The sequence below is a fragment of the Oncorhynchus masou genome, chromosome 3 (genome assembly GCF_036934945.1).
Source record: "Oncorhynchus masou masou isolate Uvic2021 chromosome 3, UVic_Omas_1.1, whole genome shotgun sequence".
NCBI classification, from domain to species: Eukaryota; Metazoa; Chordata; class Actinopteri; order Salmoniformes; family Salmonidae; genus Oncorhynchus; species Oncorhynchus masou.
The window spans coordinates 20,827,915-20,847,080 of NC_088214.1; the positions used below are offsets into that span (position 1 = coordinate 20,827,915).

Here is a 19,166-nt window from a genome sequence, read left to right on the forward strand (position 1 = left end):
TTCATCAAACTTCTGCCTTGCTAGAGCTGCCCCGGTCAACTGTAAGTGCTGTTATTGTGAAGTGGAAACATCTAGGAGCAACAACGGCTCAGCCGTGAAGTGTTAGGCCACACAAGCTCACAGAACGGCACCACCGGGTGCTGAAGTGCGAACAAATCATCTGTTCTCAGTTGCAACACTCACTACCGAGTTCCATACTGCCTCTGGAAGCAACGTCAGCACAAGAACTGTTCGTCGGGAGCTTCATGAAATGGGTTTCCATGGCCGAGCAGCCGCACATAAGCCTAAGATCACCATGCGCAATAATAAGTGCCGGCTGGTGTGGTATAAAGCTCACCGCCATTGGACTCTGGAGCAGTGGAAACGCGTTCTCTGGAGTGATGAATCACGCTTCACCATCTGGCAGTCCAACGAATTAATCTGGGTTTGGCTGATGCCAGGAGAACACTACCTGCCCAAATGCCTAGTGCCAACTGTAGAGTTTGGTGGAGCAGGAATAATGGTCTGGGGCTGTTTTTCATGGTTCGGGCTAGGCCCCTTAGTTCCAGTGAAGGGAAATCTTAATTAATGCATTGTAAACAATTCTGTGCTTTCAAATTTGTGACAACAGTTTGGGGAAGGCCCTTTCCTGTTTCAGAATGACAATGCCCCCATGCACAAAGTGAAGTCCATACAGATATGGTTTGTCGAGATCGGTGTGGAAGAACTTGACTGGCTTGCACAGAGCCCTCACCTCAACCCCATCAAATACCTTTGGGATGAATTGGAATGTCGACTGTGAGCCAGGCCTATTCGCCAAAAATCAATGCCTGACCTCACTAATTCTCTTGTGGCTGTATTGAAGCAAGTCCCCGCAGAATGTTCCAACATCTAGTGAAAAGCCTTCCCAAAAGTGTCGAGACTATTATAGCAGCAAATGGGGGACCAACTCCGTCAACTTACCAACATTACGACCAGGAATACGACTTTCCCGAAGCGGATCCTCTGTTTGGTCTACCACCCAGGACAATGGATCAGATCCCAGCCGGCGACCCAAAACAACAGCGCCACAGGAGGGGCAGAAGAAGGGGTCTTCTGGTCAGACTCTGTAGACGGGCACATCGCGCACTGCTCCCGATTTTACTACTCAGGAACGTCCAGTCTCTTGGCAACTATGTAGACGAAATCAGAGCAAGGGTTGCCTTCCAGAGAGACATCAGAGATTGTAACGTTCTTTGTTTCACGGAAACGTGGCTCACCCGAGACACGCTATCAGAGTCGTTACAGCCACCTGGTTTCTTTACGCATTGCGTCGACAGAAACAAACATCTATCTGGTAAGAAGAAGGGCGTATGTCTTATGATTAACGAGACGTGGTGTGATCATAACAACATACAGGAACTAAAGTAATTTTGCTCACCTGACCTAGAATTCCTTACAATCAAATGTCGACCGAATTATCTACCAAGAGAATTCTCCCAAGCAGACACATCGATGGCCCTGAATGAACTTCTTTGGACTATGTAAACTGGAAACCACATATCCTGAGGCTGTGTTCATTGTAGCTGGGGATTTTAACAAGGCTAATCTAAAAACAAGACACTCTAAATTTGATCAGCTTATCGAATGCGCCACCCGTGTGGAAAAAATCCTGGACCATTGTTATTCTAACTTCCGCAACGCATACAAAGCCCTGCCCCGCCCTCCTTTCGGAAAATCTGACCACGACTACATTTTGTTGCTCCCAGTCTATAGACAGAAACTAAAACAGGAAACTCCCATGCTCAGGTCTGTTCAACGCTGGTTTGACCAATCTGATTCCACGCTTCAAGATTGCTTCGATCACATAGATTGGGATATGTTCCGCATAGAGCCGGACAATAACATTGATGAATACGCTGATTCGGTGAGCAAGTTTATTAGCAAGTGCATCAGTGATGTTGTACCCACAGCAACATTTAAACCCTTCCCCAACCAGAAACCGTGGCTTGATGGCAGCATTCGTGTAAAACTGAAACCGCGAACCATTGCTTTTAATCAGGGCAAGGCGACCGGAAACATGACCAAATACAAACAGTGTAGCTATTCCCTCCGCAAGGCAATCAAACAAGCTAATCGTCAGTATAGAGACAAAGTAGATTCGCAATTCAACGGCTCAGACATGAGAGGTATGTGGCAGGGTCTACAGTCAATCACGGACTACAAAAAGAAAACCAACCCCGTCGCGGACCAGGTAGTCCTGCTCCCAGACAAACTAAACAACTTCTTTGCTCGCTTTGAGGTCAATACAGTGCCAACGACATGGCCCTCTACCAAAACCTGCGGGCTCTCCTTCACCGCAGACAACGTGAGTAAAGCATTTAAACGTGTTAATGCTCGCAAGGCTGCCGATCCAGATGGCATCCCTAGCCGCGTCCTCAGAGCTTGCACAGACCAGCTGACTGGTGTGTTTACGGACACATTCAATCAATCCCAGTCTGCTGTTCCCACATGCTTCAAGAAGGCCCAGTTCCCAAGAAAGCTAAGGTACCTGACTATCGCCCCGTAGCACTCACCTCCGTCATCATGAAGTGCTTTGAGAGACTAGTCAAGGATCATATCACCTCCACCCTACCTGACACCCTAGACCCACTCCAATTTGCTTACTGCCCCAATAGGTCCACAGACGACGCAGACGACACTGCCCTAACCCACATGGACAAAAGGAATACCTATGTAAGAATGCTGTTCATCGACTACAGCTCAGGATTTAACACCATAGTACCCTCCAAACTCATCATTAAGCTCAACCTCCTGGGCCTCGACCCCGCCCTGTGCAACTGGGTCCTGGACTGCCTGATGGACCGCCCCCAGGTGGTGAGGGTAGGAAACATCATGTCCACCACACCGATCTTCAACACTGTGGCCCCACAAAGGTGCGTTCTCAGCCCTCTCCTGTACTCTCTGTTCACCCATGACTGCGTGGCCATGCACGCCTCCAACTCAATCATCAAGTTTGCAGATGACACTACAGTGGTAGGCTTGATTACCAAAAACGATGAGACGGCCTACAGGGAGGAGGTGAGGGCCCTCGGAGTGTGGTGTCAGGAAAATAACCTCTCACTCAATGTCAACAAAACAAAGGAGATGATAGTGGACTTCAGGAAACAGCAGAGTGTGCACCTCCCTATCCACATCGACGGGACAGTAGTGGAGAAGGTGGAAAGTTTTATACTGTACTCTATACCATCTACTGCATCTTGCCTCCGTTCGGCCATCGCTCATCCATATTTATCTTTATGTACATATTCTTATTAATTCCTTTACACTTGTGTGTATAAGGTAGTTGTTGGGACATTGTTAGATTACTTGTTAGATATTACTGCATAGTCGGAACTAGAAGCACAAGCATTACGCTACACTCGCATTAACATCTGCTAGCCATATGTATGTGACAAATAAAATTTGATAAGATTTGAACATACTTTTGGTCATGTAGTGTACAGTGGCAAGAAAAAGTATGTGAACCCTTGGAATGATCTGGATTTCTAAATAAATTGGTCATAAAATTAGATCTGATCTTAATGACAACAACAGACAAAAGTACAGGTAATTCCAAAGGGTTCACATACTTTTTCTTGCCACTGTATATCAAAAATAAATCTGCTGAGTGACAAAGTACAGACATAAAACCGGTATGAAATATCTATCATTGCGGCAACACCAGCTATTTCATAATAAGCCGTGTTATCTGTTACAGACGTATGTAATAAGATGGAGAGAATGAAGTTCATAACTGTTTTAGAACTGAATTTGAACTTTCCAAATGACAAGATCCCACCTCTGCGAAATAGCAAGTGAGGTCACAGTGACTGGCTCTGCCAGCAGTCTTCAAGGACTAGGTAGGCAGTGTTCTAGCTAGGGCAAACATGCAATACAGATCCACTTGAGACACACTTGCTCCCTATTAAGTCCACTTTAGCCCACTTGGTGAAGGGGGATTCTCCCAGACATCAGTTTGGTTGTGTAATAGTCAGAGAGAGTGAGAGAGACTTTCCTCTGCTGAAGCAATACCCGCACCAGAACAAATCAGTTGGACGGATCTTTGATTTCCATAGGGAGGCCACATTTTTTTAGGGGACCTCCTTTAATGGGTTTTATATTAAAGATATCTAATTTAACTAGAAAGATGTATTACCTTTTAACGAAGCATGAACACAACCAGTCATTATGTTTTTATCCGATTGTAAACACAAATAATTTCAAAAAGTAGGTTACCGGGCCTCCCGAATGTTGCAGCTGTCTAAGGCACTGCATTGCAGTTTGAGGCGCATAACTACAGACCCAGGTTCGATCCCAGGCTAGACCCACACAAATGGCCCAGTGTCGTCCGGGTTTGGGAAGGGTGTGGCCGGCTGGGGTGTCCTTGTTCAATCGCGCTCTAGCAACTGCTTGTGGTGGGCCGGGCGCATGCACGCTGACTTCAGTTGCCAGTTGTACGGTGTTTCCTCCGACACATTGTTGCGGCTGGCTTCCGGGTTATACAAGTAGTGCTGTTTGGCAGAGTCATGTTTCGGAGGGTGCAAGTCTCTCGACCTTCACCTCTCCCGAGTCCGTACGGGAGTTGCAGCAATAGGACAATTGGATATCACTAAATTGGGGAGAAAAAGGGGCAAAAAAAATAAAGCCAAAAAAAAGTAAATAATAAAAAGTAGGTTACCTTCGCACCTTCATCCATAATAATTCCAGTATCCAAAAAGTGCACTCACAACTTTCCTTCAATTTGCAAGTGGCTGAAACTGTCACCCGAGAAAGCATCTTACTATATTAAGTTTCAAGTTTTAATGTCATGTGCACAAGTATAGTGAAATGCCTTTCTTGCAATCTCTAAACCAGGGATCATAAACTAGATTCAGCCACGGGCTGATTTTTTCTTTAGCGGATGGCCAGGGGGCCCGAATGTAATAAAAAATCATTTGAAGACTGCAAATTAACCGAAAGAAGCCCAACAATATATTGTTTGACCACAACAATCATTTCAAACCTTGCTTACATTTTTTACGTCGTGTCTCTTGTCTCTCCATTACACGTGGAAATACTTGGGAACAGATTTCTTAAATTAAGGAGCCGATTTCATGGTGATTTATAGTCATGTCCAACAATGACAATTCCACACAGGCCACCAGTTGGGGAACACTGCTCTAAATCCAATAATGCGGTAATCAATAACAATGTAAAATAGCATGAGGTGGAACAAAAGAAACAATAAATAAAAATAAGATGTATCTGATGCTGTTTGGCCAAAAAGAGTATGACATGAGACAGAGAGGCTCTGTTTTACTCCTTCTGATTCTTCATCAGAGATTGATGCATCTTTCTGTCGGTGCGCGTCACGGTCAAATAAATTATCAATATTTAAACATTTTATTTGGACAGGAAACGAGGTAAGGTAGCGTGGGCCAGGCCCCCAGAGGCCTGCCCATAAGGCCGGCTCTGCACTGAAGTAACTGAGCTCTGAGATTGGAGCGCTGCTTGGACCGAGCATTAATATCTGAGTCTCTATATGTCAGGAAATCTACATTTAGAGGAAATGTCAGAAAAGTGATACCCATAGTAATACCCAGTATCATATCTTGTGAAAAAATGATGGTCTCTGGACCAAAGGGCCAGACTTCAAAGGAACATTTGTAATAATTCTAAAGGAGGTAAATGGAATAGGTTGGTTGCACATGAAATGATAAGAAGCCCTTGAAAATGGTAAAATGAGAGTGTTGTGCCAAATAACATCTTCTGTTGTCATGGTATGAAATGGATGTGCATTCAAGTATAGGTCTACATTTAGACTACATAACATCACCATCATCCTCTGTTCACAGCCAAGCATAGACAAAAACATATCCTGAGGTCAGAGGAGAATCCATCTGTACTGTGGAACGTCTGTTGAATCTCAGTGCCAAAAGAATTAAGCTAACCTAATTGTAAAGCGATAACGAGAGACACTCAATCTGTATAAGGGTAGGCAAGCAATAATGTATAATGATTTTGGCTGGATGTGGCTAATGAATAGAGTGGTTATAGTCCTTCTATCAACCTGTTGTCCAGCTTATACATAGAGATGAGTCTAACACACACACACACACACACGCACCAACACACACTCACTACATGCACCAACACACACACACACACACACTACATGCACCAACACACACACACACACACACACACACACACACACACACAGGTTTTGAGATGGGAGCTGTATTTTTGGCTTGGTTAACAGGCAGTAAACATATTCAGCTTTAGAATGGAATGCGGCGGCTCAGAGAACTTGACACAGAGCCACAATGCCAACAGAGCCTGTTCCGCTGTTGCCATGGCAACACCTCCCTCCCTCCTCATCCCTGATACTATATTTTAACAGATATCACAGCAACTAGCAACATCGTAGAACAAAAAATTAAGAGTAGAGCTGAATGGTATGGACCAAACACACAACACTACTCTCCTTAGAAGCGAGGTAGCCTCTTTCAGTCTACAGAGTAGCTATAGTTTCTATCTGGGCTAAGCAACATTCTAGGAATGAGACTAAAAGGAGAACCTTTGCCACCTGTTAATGATGGGAGATGAAGAGGTATGCTGTATCACAGAAACAATGCAGTGATCTGTATAAAATGCAATAAGAAGATACAACATGTTTCCTTAATTAACCAAAATCATCACTCAGCTTTTAGCTTTCTAGCATTTTGTCATTGATTTCTCTAGGCCTAATTAAGCAGTAAGGATTGTTTCTTTCCCTTGGTGAAGCAGCATCATTATGCCAGGAACTCATTATGCGCTTCATATCTCTTGTCCCTCCTCGCTGTAATTATACAAAACCAGACACTACAAACCCTCCAAACCCCCTCAAAAATGGTCATTTAACCCCAGCTATGACAGCATCTTTGTGGGTTTCGGAGAGCCTTCGCTTCTGAGCTCGGCAGGGCCGAACTCATTAAGGATTCCACCTGATAATCAAAATTGAGAATTGTCCGGTTGTGATTCTGTGAAGTCACAGTGGAATGCTTTGCAACAGACCCCTGTAGAAATAAATATACCTTCTCACTGAGCTATACCCTCTCGTTCAGTGCATCAGCACTTCAGAGCTCCCAAAGCAGAAACTGTTTATGTTCATGGCAGCAACTGCAATCCCCTTTCACTCTGAAATGAAGGGTTTAGTAGGATTTGGTGCTTTAAGCTCAGGTTTTTAGTTTTACCTTGATGTGTTGGGAATTAGCATTCTAGCACAGCAGCCCTTTTCTTGCATGAGAGATGCTTTGCTCTCGCTGTCATTGTCTGGATAAATGGATAAAATGGATAAAAATCCAATTATCTCAGAGCACATCCTTCGGCTTGAGATAAATCTGACACTGCGTCGACTGATACAAAACAATAACAACAACAGAAAACAATCTGGCTTCAAAGACCAGCTGTTAATGATGATAAGCGAAGATAATGCAGGTTTCTCTTTATATACTATGTGGAACACACTCAACCTAACTGCTAATTATGAATTGAGTTTGTATACAGCCTACGGTCACTATCAAGCCCAGCCCTGTCATTGTACTTTATGACAGTATCTATCTCCAGCTAGAATAACTTAAACCCAAATACAGACTGCTAACTTAACATTCCGGCAGAGGAGGCTGGTGGGAAGCGCTACAGGAGGATGGGCTCATTGTGATGGCTGGAATGGAATCAATGGAATGGTACCAAACACATCTAACACATGGAAACAACATGTTTGACTCTGTTCCATTGATTCCATTCGAGCCATTACAATGAGCCCATCCTCCTATAACTCCTCTTTCCAGCCTCCACTGCATTCCAGGTGGTATTTCAACAGGTTTTGAACAGCCAATAATCTGGTAACATGTTAAAATAACTTTATATGTCTTTATAGTGCATTCAGAAAGTATTCAGACCCCTTACATTTTTTCACACTTTATTACGTTACAACCGTATTCCAAAAGGGATTTTTTTCTTATCAATCTACAACCAATACCCAATAATGACAATGTGAAAACAGGTTATCAGAAACTTTAGCAAATGTATAAAATAAAAGCAGAAATACCTTATTTACATACATTGGGGCAAAAAATTATTTAGTCAGCCACCAATTGTGCAAGTTCTCCCACTTAAAAAGATGACAGAGGCCTGTAATTTTCACCATAGGTACACTTCAACTATGACAGACAAAATGCAGAATCCAGAAAATCACATTGTAGGATTTTTTATGAATTTATTTGCAAATTATGGTGGAAAATAAGTATTTGGTCAATAACAAAAGTGTCTCTCAATACTTTGTTATATACCCTTTGTTGGCAATGACAGAGGTCAAATGTATTCTGTAAGTCTTCACACGGTTTTCACACACTGTTGCTGGTATTTTGGCCAATTCCTCCATGCAGATCTCCTCTAGAGCAGTGATGTTTTGGGGTTGCTGCTGGGCAACATGTACTTTCAACTCCCTCCAAAGATTTTCTATGGGGTTGAGATCTGGAGAGGCCACTCCAGGACCTTGAAATGCTTCTTACGAAGCCACTCCTTCGTTGCCCGGGCGGTGTGTTTGTGATCACTGTCATGCTGAAAGACCCAGCCACATTTCATCTTCAATGCCCTTGCTGATGGAAGGAGGTTTTCACTCAAAATCTCACGATACATGGCCCCATTCATTCTTTCCTTTACATGGATCAGTCGTCCTGGTCCCTTTGCAGAAAAACAGCCCCAAAGCATGATGTTTCCACCCCCATGCTTCACAGTAGGTATGGTGTTCTTTGGATGCAACTCAGCATTATTTGTCCTCCAAACACAACGAGTTGAGTTTTTACCAAAAAGTTATATGTTGGTTTCATCTGACCATATGACATTCTCCCAATCTTCTTCTGGATCATCCAAATGCTCTCTAGCAAACTTCAGACGGGCCTGGGCATGTACTGGCTTAAGCAGGGGGACACATCTGGCACTGCAGGATTTGAGTCCCTGGCGGCGTAGTGTGTTACTGATGGTAGGCTTTGTTACTTTGGTCCCAGCTCACTGCAGGTCATTCACTCGGTTCCCCCGTGTGGTTCTGGGATTTTTGCTCACCGTTCTTGTGATCATTTTGACCCCACGGGGTGAGATCTTGCGTGGAGCCCCAAATAGAGGGAGATCATCAGTGGTCGTGTATGTCTTCCATTTCCTAATAATTGCTCCCACAGTTGATTTCTTCAAACCAAGCTGCTTACCTATTGCAGATTCAGTCTTCCCAGCCTGGTGCAGGTCTACAATTTTGTTTCTGGTGTCCTTTGACAGCTCTTTGGTCTTGGCCATAGTGGAGTTTGGAGTGTGACTGTTTGAGGTTGTGGACAGGTGTCTTTTATACTGATAACAAGTTCAAACAGGTGCCATTAATACAGGTAACGAGTGGAGGACAGAGGAGCCTCTTAAAGAAGAAGTTACAGGTCTGTGAGAGCCAGAAGTCTTGCTTGTTTGTAGGTGACCAAATACTTATTTTCCACCATAATTTGCAAATAAATTCATTAAAAATCCTACAATGTGATTTTCTGGATTTTCTTTTCTCATTTTGTCTGTCATAGTTGAAGTGTCCCTATGATGAAAATTACAGGCCTCTCATCTTTTTAAGTGGGAGAACTTGCACAATCAGGGAGCTGACCAAGAACCCGATGATCACTCTGACAGAGCTCCAGAGTAATTTTGTGGAGATGGGAGAACCTTCCAGAAGAACAACCATCTCTGCAGCACTCCACCAAACAGGTCTTTATGGTAGAGTGACCAGACGGAAGCCACTCCTCAGTAAAAGGCACATGGCAGCCCACTTGGAGTTTGTCAAAAGGCACTTAGAGAACTCAGACCATGAGAAACAAGATTCTCTTTGGCCTGAATGCCAAATGTCAAGTCTGGAGGAAACCTGGCACCATCTCTACGGTGAAGTATGTTGGAGGCAGCATCATGCTGTGGGGATGTTTTTCAGCTGCATGGACTGGGAGACTAGTCAGGATCGAGGGAAAGATGAACGGAACAAAGTACAGTGAGATCCTTGATGAAAACCTGCTCCAGAGAGATCAGGACATCAGACAGGGCCGAAGGTTCACCTTCCAATTGGACAACGACCATAAGCACACCGCCAAGACAATGCAGGAGTGGCTTCGGGACAAGTCTCTGAATGTCCTTGAGTGTCCCAGGTAGAGCCCGGACTTGAACCAGATCAAACGTCTCTGGAAAGACCAGAAAATAGTTGTGCAGCAACACTTCCCATCCATCCTGGCAGATCTTGAGAGGATCTGCAGAGAAGAATTGGAGAAACTCCCCACATACAGGTGTGCCAAGCTTGTAGAGTAATACACAAGAAGACTCGAGGCTGTAAACACTGCCAACGGTGCTTTGACAAAGTACTGAGTAAAGGGTCTGAATACTTATGTAAATATATTATTTATGTTTTTTTATTAGGAAGACATTTGTAAAATTTCATAAAAAACAGATTTTGCTTTGTCATTATGGGGTATTGTGTATAGATTGATGAGGGGAAGAAAAACAATTTAATCAATTTTAGAATAAGGTTGTAACGTAACAAAATGTGGAAAAAGTCAAGGGTTCTGAATACTTTCTGAATGCACTGTAAATGCGTATTAATGTTCAGAAATAATTTGAAATCCTTTTTACATTATTATAAATATCTCAAATTACATTTACATGTATGATGCAGCAGGGTCAGTAGATAGAGTAGATTAGCAAGATACCATCACAGTTAGAAATGATGTGTTCATGTGTTGACTGACCCTCCTAGAGTCCACAACCTTTTAGCTCTTTACAGCGTGTGACACCTCTCTCCTCCCTCAGGTATTTTTCCTAAACAGCAGCAAGCTCTGTCTCTTACCTTCAGGAGATTCCTCCTGCACATATGTGCCTGTCAGGTACCGGTGGACCAAGGCAGACTTCCCACTCGACAGATTACCCACAATACCCTGCAGAAACATCAAGACAACAGTCTAGTCAAGGACATCATATATATGTTGTTGAGATGTTTACACAGCCAACCAATGTCATAGCCCACAGCCAATGGACTTGCTTCTTGTAAAAGGCAAGGTGGCAAAACAATAGTTTTGTAAGAAGTTGCAGAGACAAATCACCAACTAACGCTAGAGCCCACGGTCTATGGACTTTCTTATGGACAGATGATGCTTGTGGGATAAAAGAAAGGAGGTCACCAGCAAGGGAACAGTTCAGAACGTTCAGAACGTCCAGGCCCAGGCCCTGACTGCTGACCGCCCCCAGGGGGAGCCTGACAGTGGGTGAGCTGGGGCTGGGCTGCTCCCAGGCTGAGGTGGCTGTTGATAATGCCAGTGTGTCTGGGGGAGAACACGCCCTCCCTCCCCTCCTCCCCTACTCAACCCCACAATCCACCTTCACCACCCTCTTCTTTAGATCATTAGTGGGTGGTAAAGTCAGGTATGGTTTTAATTATAGGGGACTGTGAGAGAGATGTGTGTGTGTGTGTGTACAGGATCTTTAAGAGCCTAGATGATGCTACCTCTCCTCTCCATCATTACACTTACGATCTACATAAGGAGGAAGTTGGCTTTGGAGAGGACAAAGAGTAGTAGTCTATCCACCACAGAAGAATAACAAGCTATGAGCTACTCAGAACAGAAGCTAACTACAAAAGGAACAGAGTTTATGTTAGAAAGGTAAAGCTTTGTAAGCTGCTGGGTTGTAGGCCGATCATTAGGGCTGCTGTATGAGCATAGTTCAGGCAAATGAAAGCAGAGCGGGCACAGTGTGTGCAAATCCCACTACAGCCTTTTTTAAGGATCAGTCTATGGTTCATTATCAAGGTCCGGCAGGGTTAAATGAGAAGACAGTACTATAGAGTATCAGCTCATCTCCTCATGAGTGCAATTGTCAACTGTTGGAATGATAACATCTGCCCGTGCTTTTGGGAATGAATGACCTACTTCTGTCCAATACTGTCATATAGAACTGTGGAAGAAATGGAAGCTATGCGTCCCTAACAGTCCTCGACTCTTCCCTGCTGAATCCAGCGTCAGTTCACTAAACCCCTGAAATGTCTGGAGTTTTCCAATTAACACCTAACACTACATAAAAGACAATGAGCTCTATCAAATTATCCTTGGTTAGAAAGCATGTTCTCCATAAAAGTGTCCCTCTGAGAGAACATGATTTTCTGTTGGGTTCCCCATAGGATTACACCAATATGTTTTTCATAAAAGACCAAAATACTATGAATACCTCAGTACTTAACAGCAGAATGTTGGAATGGAATGTGTCTTTGTGGTAATATCCCTATTGATGATGTACGTGAAGCACTCCCTTCTTGTGTGTGTGTGTGTGTGTGTGTGTGTGTGTGTGTGTGTGTGTGTGTGTGTGTGTGTGTGTGTGTGTGTGTGTGTGTGTGTGTGTGTGTGTGTGTGTGTGTGTGTGTGTGTGTGTGTGTGTGTGTGTGTGTGTGTGTGTGTGTGTGTGTGTGTGTGTGTGTGTGTGTGTGTGTGTGTGTGTGTGTAAGCAGTTGTGCCAGCGGGTGGATCAGACCCAGGACCTGTCACACGTCTAGCCCAAAACTGTCACTCATCTCTCTGTCCTGCTGCAAGCCACTCCGCGCTACGTGTCACCATGCCAACTTATCTCATTCAAAATCACCCACACTCTCGCTTGGTGCCAGGGAATATTCCAGCCAATTTCTGTACTCTACTCTCTCTGTCATGCAGAATGAGAGGAAATGTTATTGAAATGCATAGAGCATGGCCTGGCATTGACATTTAAATCAATCCTGTTGCAGTGCCAATGCCAGAAGAATAATATGGCCTGAAGTTATGATGAATACTCATGAATACTACTCACCACTTTGAGCTCTGGCACTGATCGACTCAATGTCCACTCCTGGCTATTGACGAAAGAGTCTGGAAGAGAAAAAAGAACAAGAGAATAAACGGCATTAAGCTGAGGTTGGGAAAGGTTAAAGCAGTACGTTGATTCCTTGCCACGGTCTGTCTCATAGCTTAAAGGGAGGACGTGCAATCATGGTTTCAAGTCATCTCTGACAATGCAAACATTCACACATCTACCTCATTTTTACCATTATGTCACCTATGCAACTACAGATGACAAAACTCTAGATCCCCATTATACCACACACAGAAATGCATACAAGCCCTCCCTTGCCCTCCCTTTGGCAAATCAGACCATAACTCCATCCTCCTGCTTCCTTCTTATGAGCAAAAACTCAAACAGGAAGTACCACTGACACGCTCAACACAGAGGCAGTCTGATGAAGCAGATGCTAAGCTACAGGACTTTTTCATAAGCACAGATTGGAATATGTTCCAGGATTCATCTGATAACATTGAGGAGTTTACCACATCAGTCACCAGCTTCATTAATAAGTGCATCAACAAAGTTGTTCCCACAATGACTGTACGTACATACCACAACCAGAAGCCATGGATTACAAGCAACATCCACACTGAGCTAAAGGCTAGAGCTGCTGCTTTCAAGGAGCAGGACCCTAATTCAGACACTTATAACAAATCTAGCTACGACCTCTGACGGTCCATCAAATAGGAAAAGTGTCAATACAGGACTAAGATCCGTCAATACATCAAAACAGGACTAAGAATCCTCCTACACCGGCACTGACACTCAAAGGATGTAGCAGGGCTTGCAAACTATCACAGACTACAAAGGGAAACCCAGCCACAAGCTGCCCAGTGATGCAAGCCTAGCAGACAAAATAAATGCCTCGCCTCGAGGAAAGCAAAACTGAACCATGCATGAGAGCACCAGCTGTTACGGATGACTGTGTGATCTTGCTTTCCGTAACCGATGTGAGTAAGTGCATCAAACCTGGGACTGAGAGACTGAAAAACAGCTTCCGTCTCCAGGCCATCAGAAAGTTAAATAGTCACTACTAGCTGGCCTCCGCCCAGTACCCTGCCCTGAACTTAGTCACTGTTACTAGCCGGCTACAATCTCTGCACCTAAGAGATTTTTGCCCTATGTACAGTTGAAATCGGACGTTTACATATACACTGCTCAAAAAAATAAAGGGAACACTAAAATAACACATCCTAGATCTAAATGAATGAAATATTCTTATAAAATATTTTTTTCTTTACATAGTTGAATGTGCTGACACCAAAATCACACAAAAATTATCAATGGAAATCAACTTTATCAACCCATGGAGGTCTGGATTTGGAGTCACACTCAAAATGAAAGTGGAAAACCACACTACAGGCTGATCCAACTTTGATGTAATGTCCTTAAAACAAGTCAAAATGAGGCTCAGTAGTGTGTGTGGCCTCCACGTGCCTGTATGACATCCCTACAACGCCTGGGCATGCTCCTGATGAGGTGGCGGATGGTCTCCTGAAGGATCTCCTCCCAGACCTGGACTAAAGCATCCGCCAAGTCCTGGACAGTCTGTGGTGCAACGTGGCGTTGGTGGATGGAGCGAGACATGATGTCCCAGATGTGCTCAATTGGATTCAGGTCTGGGGAATGGGTGGGCCAGTCCAGAGCATCAATGTCTTCCTCTTGCAGGAACTACTGACACACTCCAGCCACATGAGGTTCAGCATTGTCTTGCATTAGGAGGAACCCAGGGCCAACCGCACCAGCATATGGTCTCACAAGGGGTCTGAGGATCTCATCTCGGTACCTAATGGCAGTCAGGCTACCTCTGGCGAGCACATGGAGGGCTGTGCGGCCCCCCAAAGAAATACCACCCCACACCATGACTGACCCACCGCAAAACCGGTCATGCTGGAGGATGTTGCAGGCAGCAGAACGTTCTCCACGGCGTCTCCAGACTGTCACGTCTGTCACATGTGCTCAGTGTGAACCTGCTTTCATCTGTGAAGAGCACAGGGCGCCAGTGGAGAATTTGCCAATCTTGGTGTTCTCTGGCAAATGCCAAACATCCTGTACGGTGTTGGGCTGTAAGCACAACCCTCACTTGTGGACGTCGGGCCCTCATACCACCCTCATGGAGTCTGTTTCTGACCAATTGAGGAGACACATCCACATTTGTGGCCTGATGGAGGTCATTTTGCAGGGCTCTGGCAGTGTTCCTTCTGCTCCTCCTTGCACAAAGGCGGAGGTAGCGGTCCTGCTGCTGGGTTGTTGCCCTCCTACGGCCTCCTCCACGTCTCCTGATGTACTGGCCTGTCTCCTGGTAGCGCCTCCATGCTCTGGATACTACGCTGACAGACACAGCAAGCCTTTTTGCCACATCACGCATTGATGTGCCATCCTGGATGAGCTGCAATACCTGAGCCACTTGTGTGGGTTGTAGACTCCGTCTCATGCTACCACTAGAGTGAAAGCACCGCCAGCATTAAAAAATGACCAAAACATCAGCCAGGAAGCATAGGAACTGAGAAGTGGCCTGTGGTTATCACCTGCTGAACCACTCCTTTATTGGGGGTGTCTTGCTAATTGCCTATAATTTCCACCTGTTGTCTATTCCATTTGCACAGCAGCATTTGAAATGTATTGTCAATCAGTGTTGCTTCCTAAGTGGACAGTTTGATTTCACAGAAGTGTGATTGACTTGGAGTTAATTGTTTTGAGCAGTGTACTTAGTTTGGAGAAATTAAAACGTATGTTTCAACCTCTCCACAAATTTTTTGTTAAAAAACTATAGTTTTGGCAAGTCTGTTAGGACATCTACTTTGGAGACTTCCACAAGTCTGGTTCATCCTTGGGAGCAATTTCCAAACGCCTGACGGTATCACGTTCATCTGTACAAACAATACTCCGCAAGTATAAACACCATGGGACCACACAGCTGCCATACCGCTCAGGAAGGAGTTGCGTTCTGTTTCCTTGAGATGAACGTACTTTGGTGCGAAAAGTGCAAATGAATCCCAGAACAACAGCAAAGGACATTTTGAAGATGCTGGAGGAAACAGGTACAAAAATATCGATAGCCACAGTAAAACGAGTCCTATTTCGACATAACCTGAAAGGCCGCTCAGCAAGGCAGCAGCCACTGCTTCAAAACCACCATAAAAAAGCCAGACTACGGTTTGCAACTGCACTTGGAGACAAAGATCGTACTTTCTGGAGAAATGTCCTCTGGTCTGATGAAATAAAAATAGAATTGTTTGGCCATAATGACCATCGTTATGTTTGGAGGAAAAAGGGGGAGGTTTGCAAGCCGAAGAACACCATCCCAACCGTGAAGCACGGGGGTGGCAGCATCATGTTGTGGGGGTGCTTTCCTGCAGGAGGGTCTCGGGCACTTCACAAAATAGACGGCATCATGAGGGAGGGAAATTATATGGATATATTGAAGCAACATCTCAAGACATTAGTCAGGAAGTTAAAGCTTGGTCGCAAATGGTTCTTCCAACTGGACAATGACCCCAAGCATACTTCCAAAGTTGTGGCAAAATAGCTTAAGGACAACAAATTCAAGGTATTGGCGTGGCCATCACAAAGCCCTGACCTCAATCCTATAGAAAATCTGTGGACAGAACTGAAAAAGCATGTGCGAGCAAGGAGGCCTACAAACCAAAATTCACCCAACTTATTGTGGGAAGCTTGTGGAAGGCTACCCGAAACACCCAAAGACCCAAGTTAAACGATTTAAAGGCAATGCTACCAAATACTAATTGAGTATATGTAAACTTCTGACCCACTGGGAATGTGATGAAAGAAATAAAACTGAAATAAATAATTCTCTCTACTATTATTCAGACATTACACACTTAAAATAAAGTGGTGATCCTAACTGACCTAAAACAGGGAACTTTTACTAGGATTAAATGTCAGGAATTGTGAAAACCAGAGTTTAAATATATTTGGCTAAGGTGTATATAAAAATCCGACTTCAACTGTACTTATATTCCATTTTTGGGATTTGTGTGTATTGTTTTGTTTTGCTCAGTATTACTGAACTGTTGGAGCTATAAACATAAGCATTTCGCTGCACCTGCGATAACCTCTGCAAAATATGTGTACCTGATCACAAGATTCCACAAGAACACCAAGGTAACCTCCCTAAATGACTACCGCCCTGTAGCACTCACATCTATAGCCAATAAATACTTTGAAAGGCTGGTCATGGCGCACATCAACACCATCATCCCAGACACCCTGGATCCACTCCAACAGATTAACAGATGACTCAATCTCTATTGCACTCCACAATGCCCTCACCCACCTGGACAAACGGAATACTTATTTAAGAATGCTGTTTAGTCCCCTCCAGGCTCAGGACCCTGGGACTGAACACCTGCCTCTGCAACTGGATCCTGTGCTTCCTGATGGGACGACCCCATGCGGTGAAGGTAGGCAACAACACATCGGCCCCGCAGACCATCAACACATGGGCGCCTCAGGGTTGTGCGCTTAGTTCCCACCTGTACTCCCTTGTTCACCCAGGTCTATGTAGCCACGCACAACTCCAACACCATCATCAAGTTTGCGGACGACACAATGGTGGTAGGACTGATCACCGATGATGATGAGGCAGCCTATAGGGAGGTCAGATACCTGGCAGTGTGGTGCCAGGACAACAACCTCTCCCTCAAGGTTAGCAAGACAAAGGAGCTGATCGTGGACTACATGAGATGGGGTTGTACTGGAGCTCATTGAGAGATTCAAGTTCTTCTGTGTCCACATCACTAAGGAATTTAACATGGTCCACACACACCCACACAGTGCCTCCTCCCCCTCAAGAAGCTGAAAAGGTTTGGCATGGGCCCTCAGATCCTCAAAACGTTATACAGCTGCACCATTGAGAACATCTTGACTGGATGCATCACCGCTCGGTATGGCAACTGCAAGACACCCGACCGCAAGGCGCTACAGAGGGTGGTGAGTAAGGCCCAGTACTTCCAGGACCTCTATACCAGGTGATATCATAGGAAGGCAAGCGGTACCAGTGCACAAAGTCTGGAACCAACAAGACCCTGAACAGTTTCAATCCTTAAGCCATAAAACTGCTAAACAAGGCTGCTAAATAGCTAATCAAATGGCTACCCAGACTACCTGTATTGACCCTCTTTTTAAATAACTCTTGCACTGACTATGCACACACACACTGGACTCTATCCACACATTCACATATACAGTACATACACTTTTTTTTACGCACAAAACAATTTAGGTAACAGGGATCTTAATCCCGGAGGGGATGTAACGTCTCTGCTGTAATCTAGAAGCTTGAATTTGACATCTAGCCACTTACAGTGCATTCGGAAAGTATTCAGACCCTTTGACTTTTTCCACATTTTGTTACTTTACAGCCTTATTCTAAAATGGATTAAATTGTTATTTTTCCTCATCCATCTACACACAATACCCATAATGACAAAGCAAAAACAGGTTGAATTTTTTTTTTGCTAAATAAAACAAATACCTTATTTACATAAGTAATCAGACCCTTTGCTATAACACTCAAAATTGAGATCAGGTACATCCTGTTTACATTGATCATCCTTGAGATGTTTCTGCAACTTGGAGTCAACCTGTGGTAAATTCAATTGATTGGAAATTATTTGGAAAGGCACACACCTGCCTATATAAGGTCTCACAGTTGGCAGCCCACTTAGAGTTTGCCAAAAGGCACCTAGAGAACTCAGACCATGAGAAACAAGATTCTCTGGTCAGATGAAACCAAGATTGAACTCTTTGGTCTGAATGCCAAGCGTCAAGTCTGGAGGAAACCTGGCACCATCCCTATGGTGAAGTGTGGTGGTGGCAGCATCATGCTGTGGAGCAGGGACTGGGAGACTAGTCAGGATCGAGGGAAAGATGATTGGAGCAAAGTACAGAGAGATCCTTGATGAAAATCTGCTCCAGAGCGCTCAGGACCGCAGAATGTGGCGAAGTTTTACCTTTCAGCAGGGCAATGACACTAAGCACACAGCCAAGACAATGCAGGAGTGGCTTCGGGACAAGTCTCTGAATGTCCTTGAGTGACACAGCCAGAGCCCGGACTTAAACATGATCTCTGGAGAGACCTGAAAATAGCTATGCAGCTACGCTCCCCATCTAACCTGACTGATCTTGAGAGGATCTGCAGAGAAGGGGAGAAACTCCCCAAATACAGGTGTGCCAAGCATGTAGCGTCATACCCAAGAAGACTCACTGTATTGTAATTCATATTGCTTGTATTTGAATGACCCTGGTGATGAGTT

At 44.5% G+C, this 19,166-nt stretch overlaps 1 protein-coding gene across 2 annotated transcripts in view; it reads right to left on the reverse strand.

The window, feature by feature from the left end:
- LOC135512514 (arf-GAP with GTPase, ANK repeat and PH domain-containing protein 3-like) overlaps nt 1-19,166 on the reverse strand; it is a 271,006-nt gene that overhangs the window by 112,911 nt on the left and 138,929 nt on the right. For both annotated transcript variants that reach the window (XM_064934621.1, XM_064934611.1), the window contains exons 2-3: nt 12,856-12,914; nt 10,874-10,961 (exon numbers count right to left, since the gene is read on the reverse strand). In XM_064934621.1, coding sequence (XP_064790693.1) covers nt 10,874-10,961; nt 12,856-12,914 — 147 coding nt within the window. The remainder of the gene's footprint in view (nt 1-10,873; nt 10,962-12,855; nt 12,915-19,166) is intronic.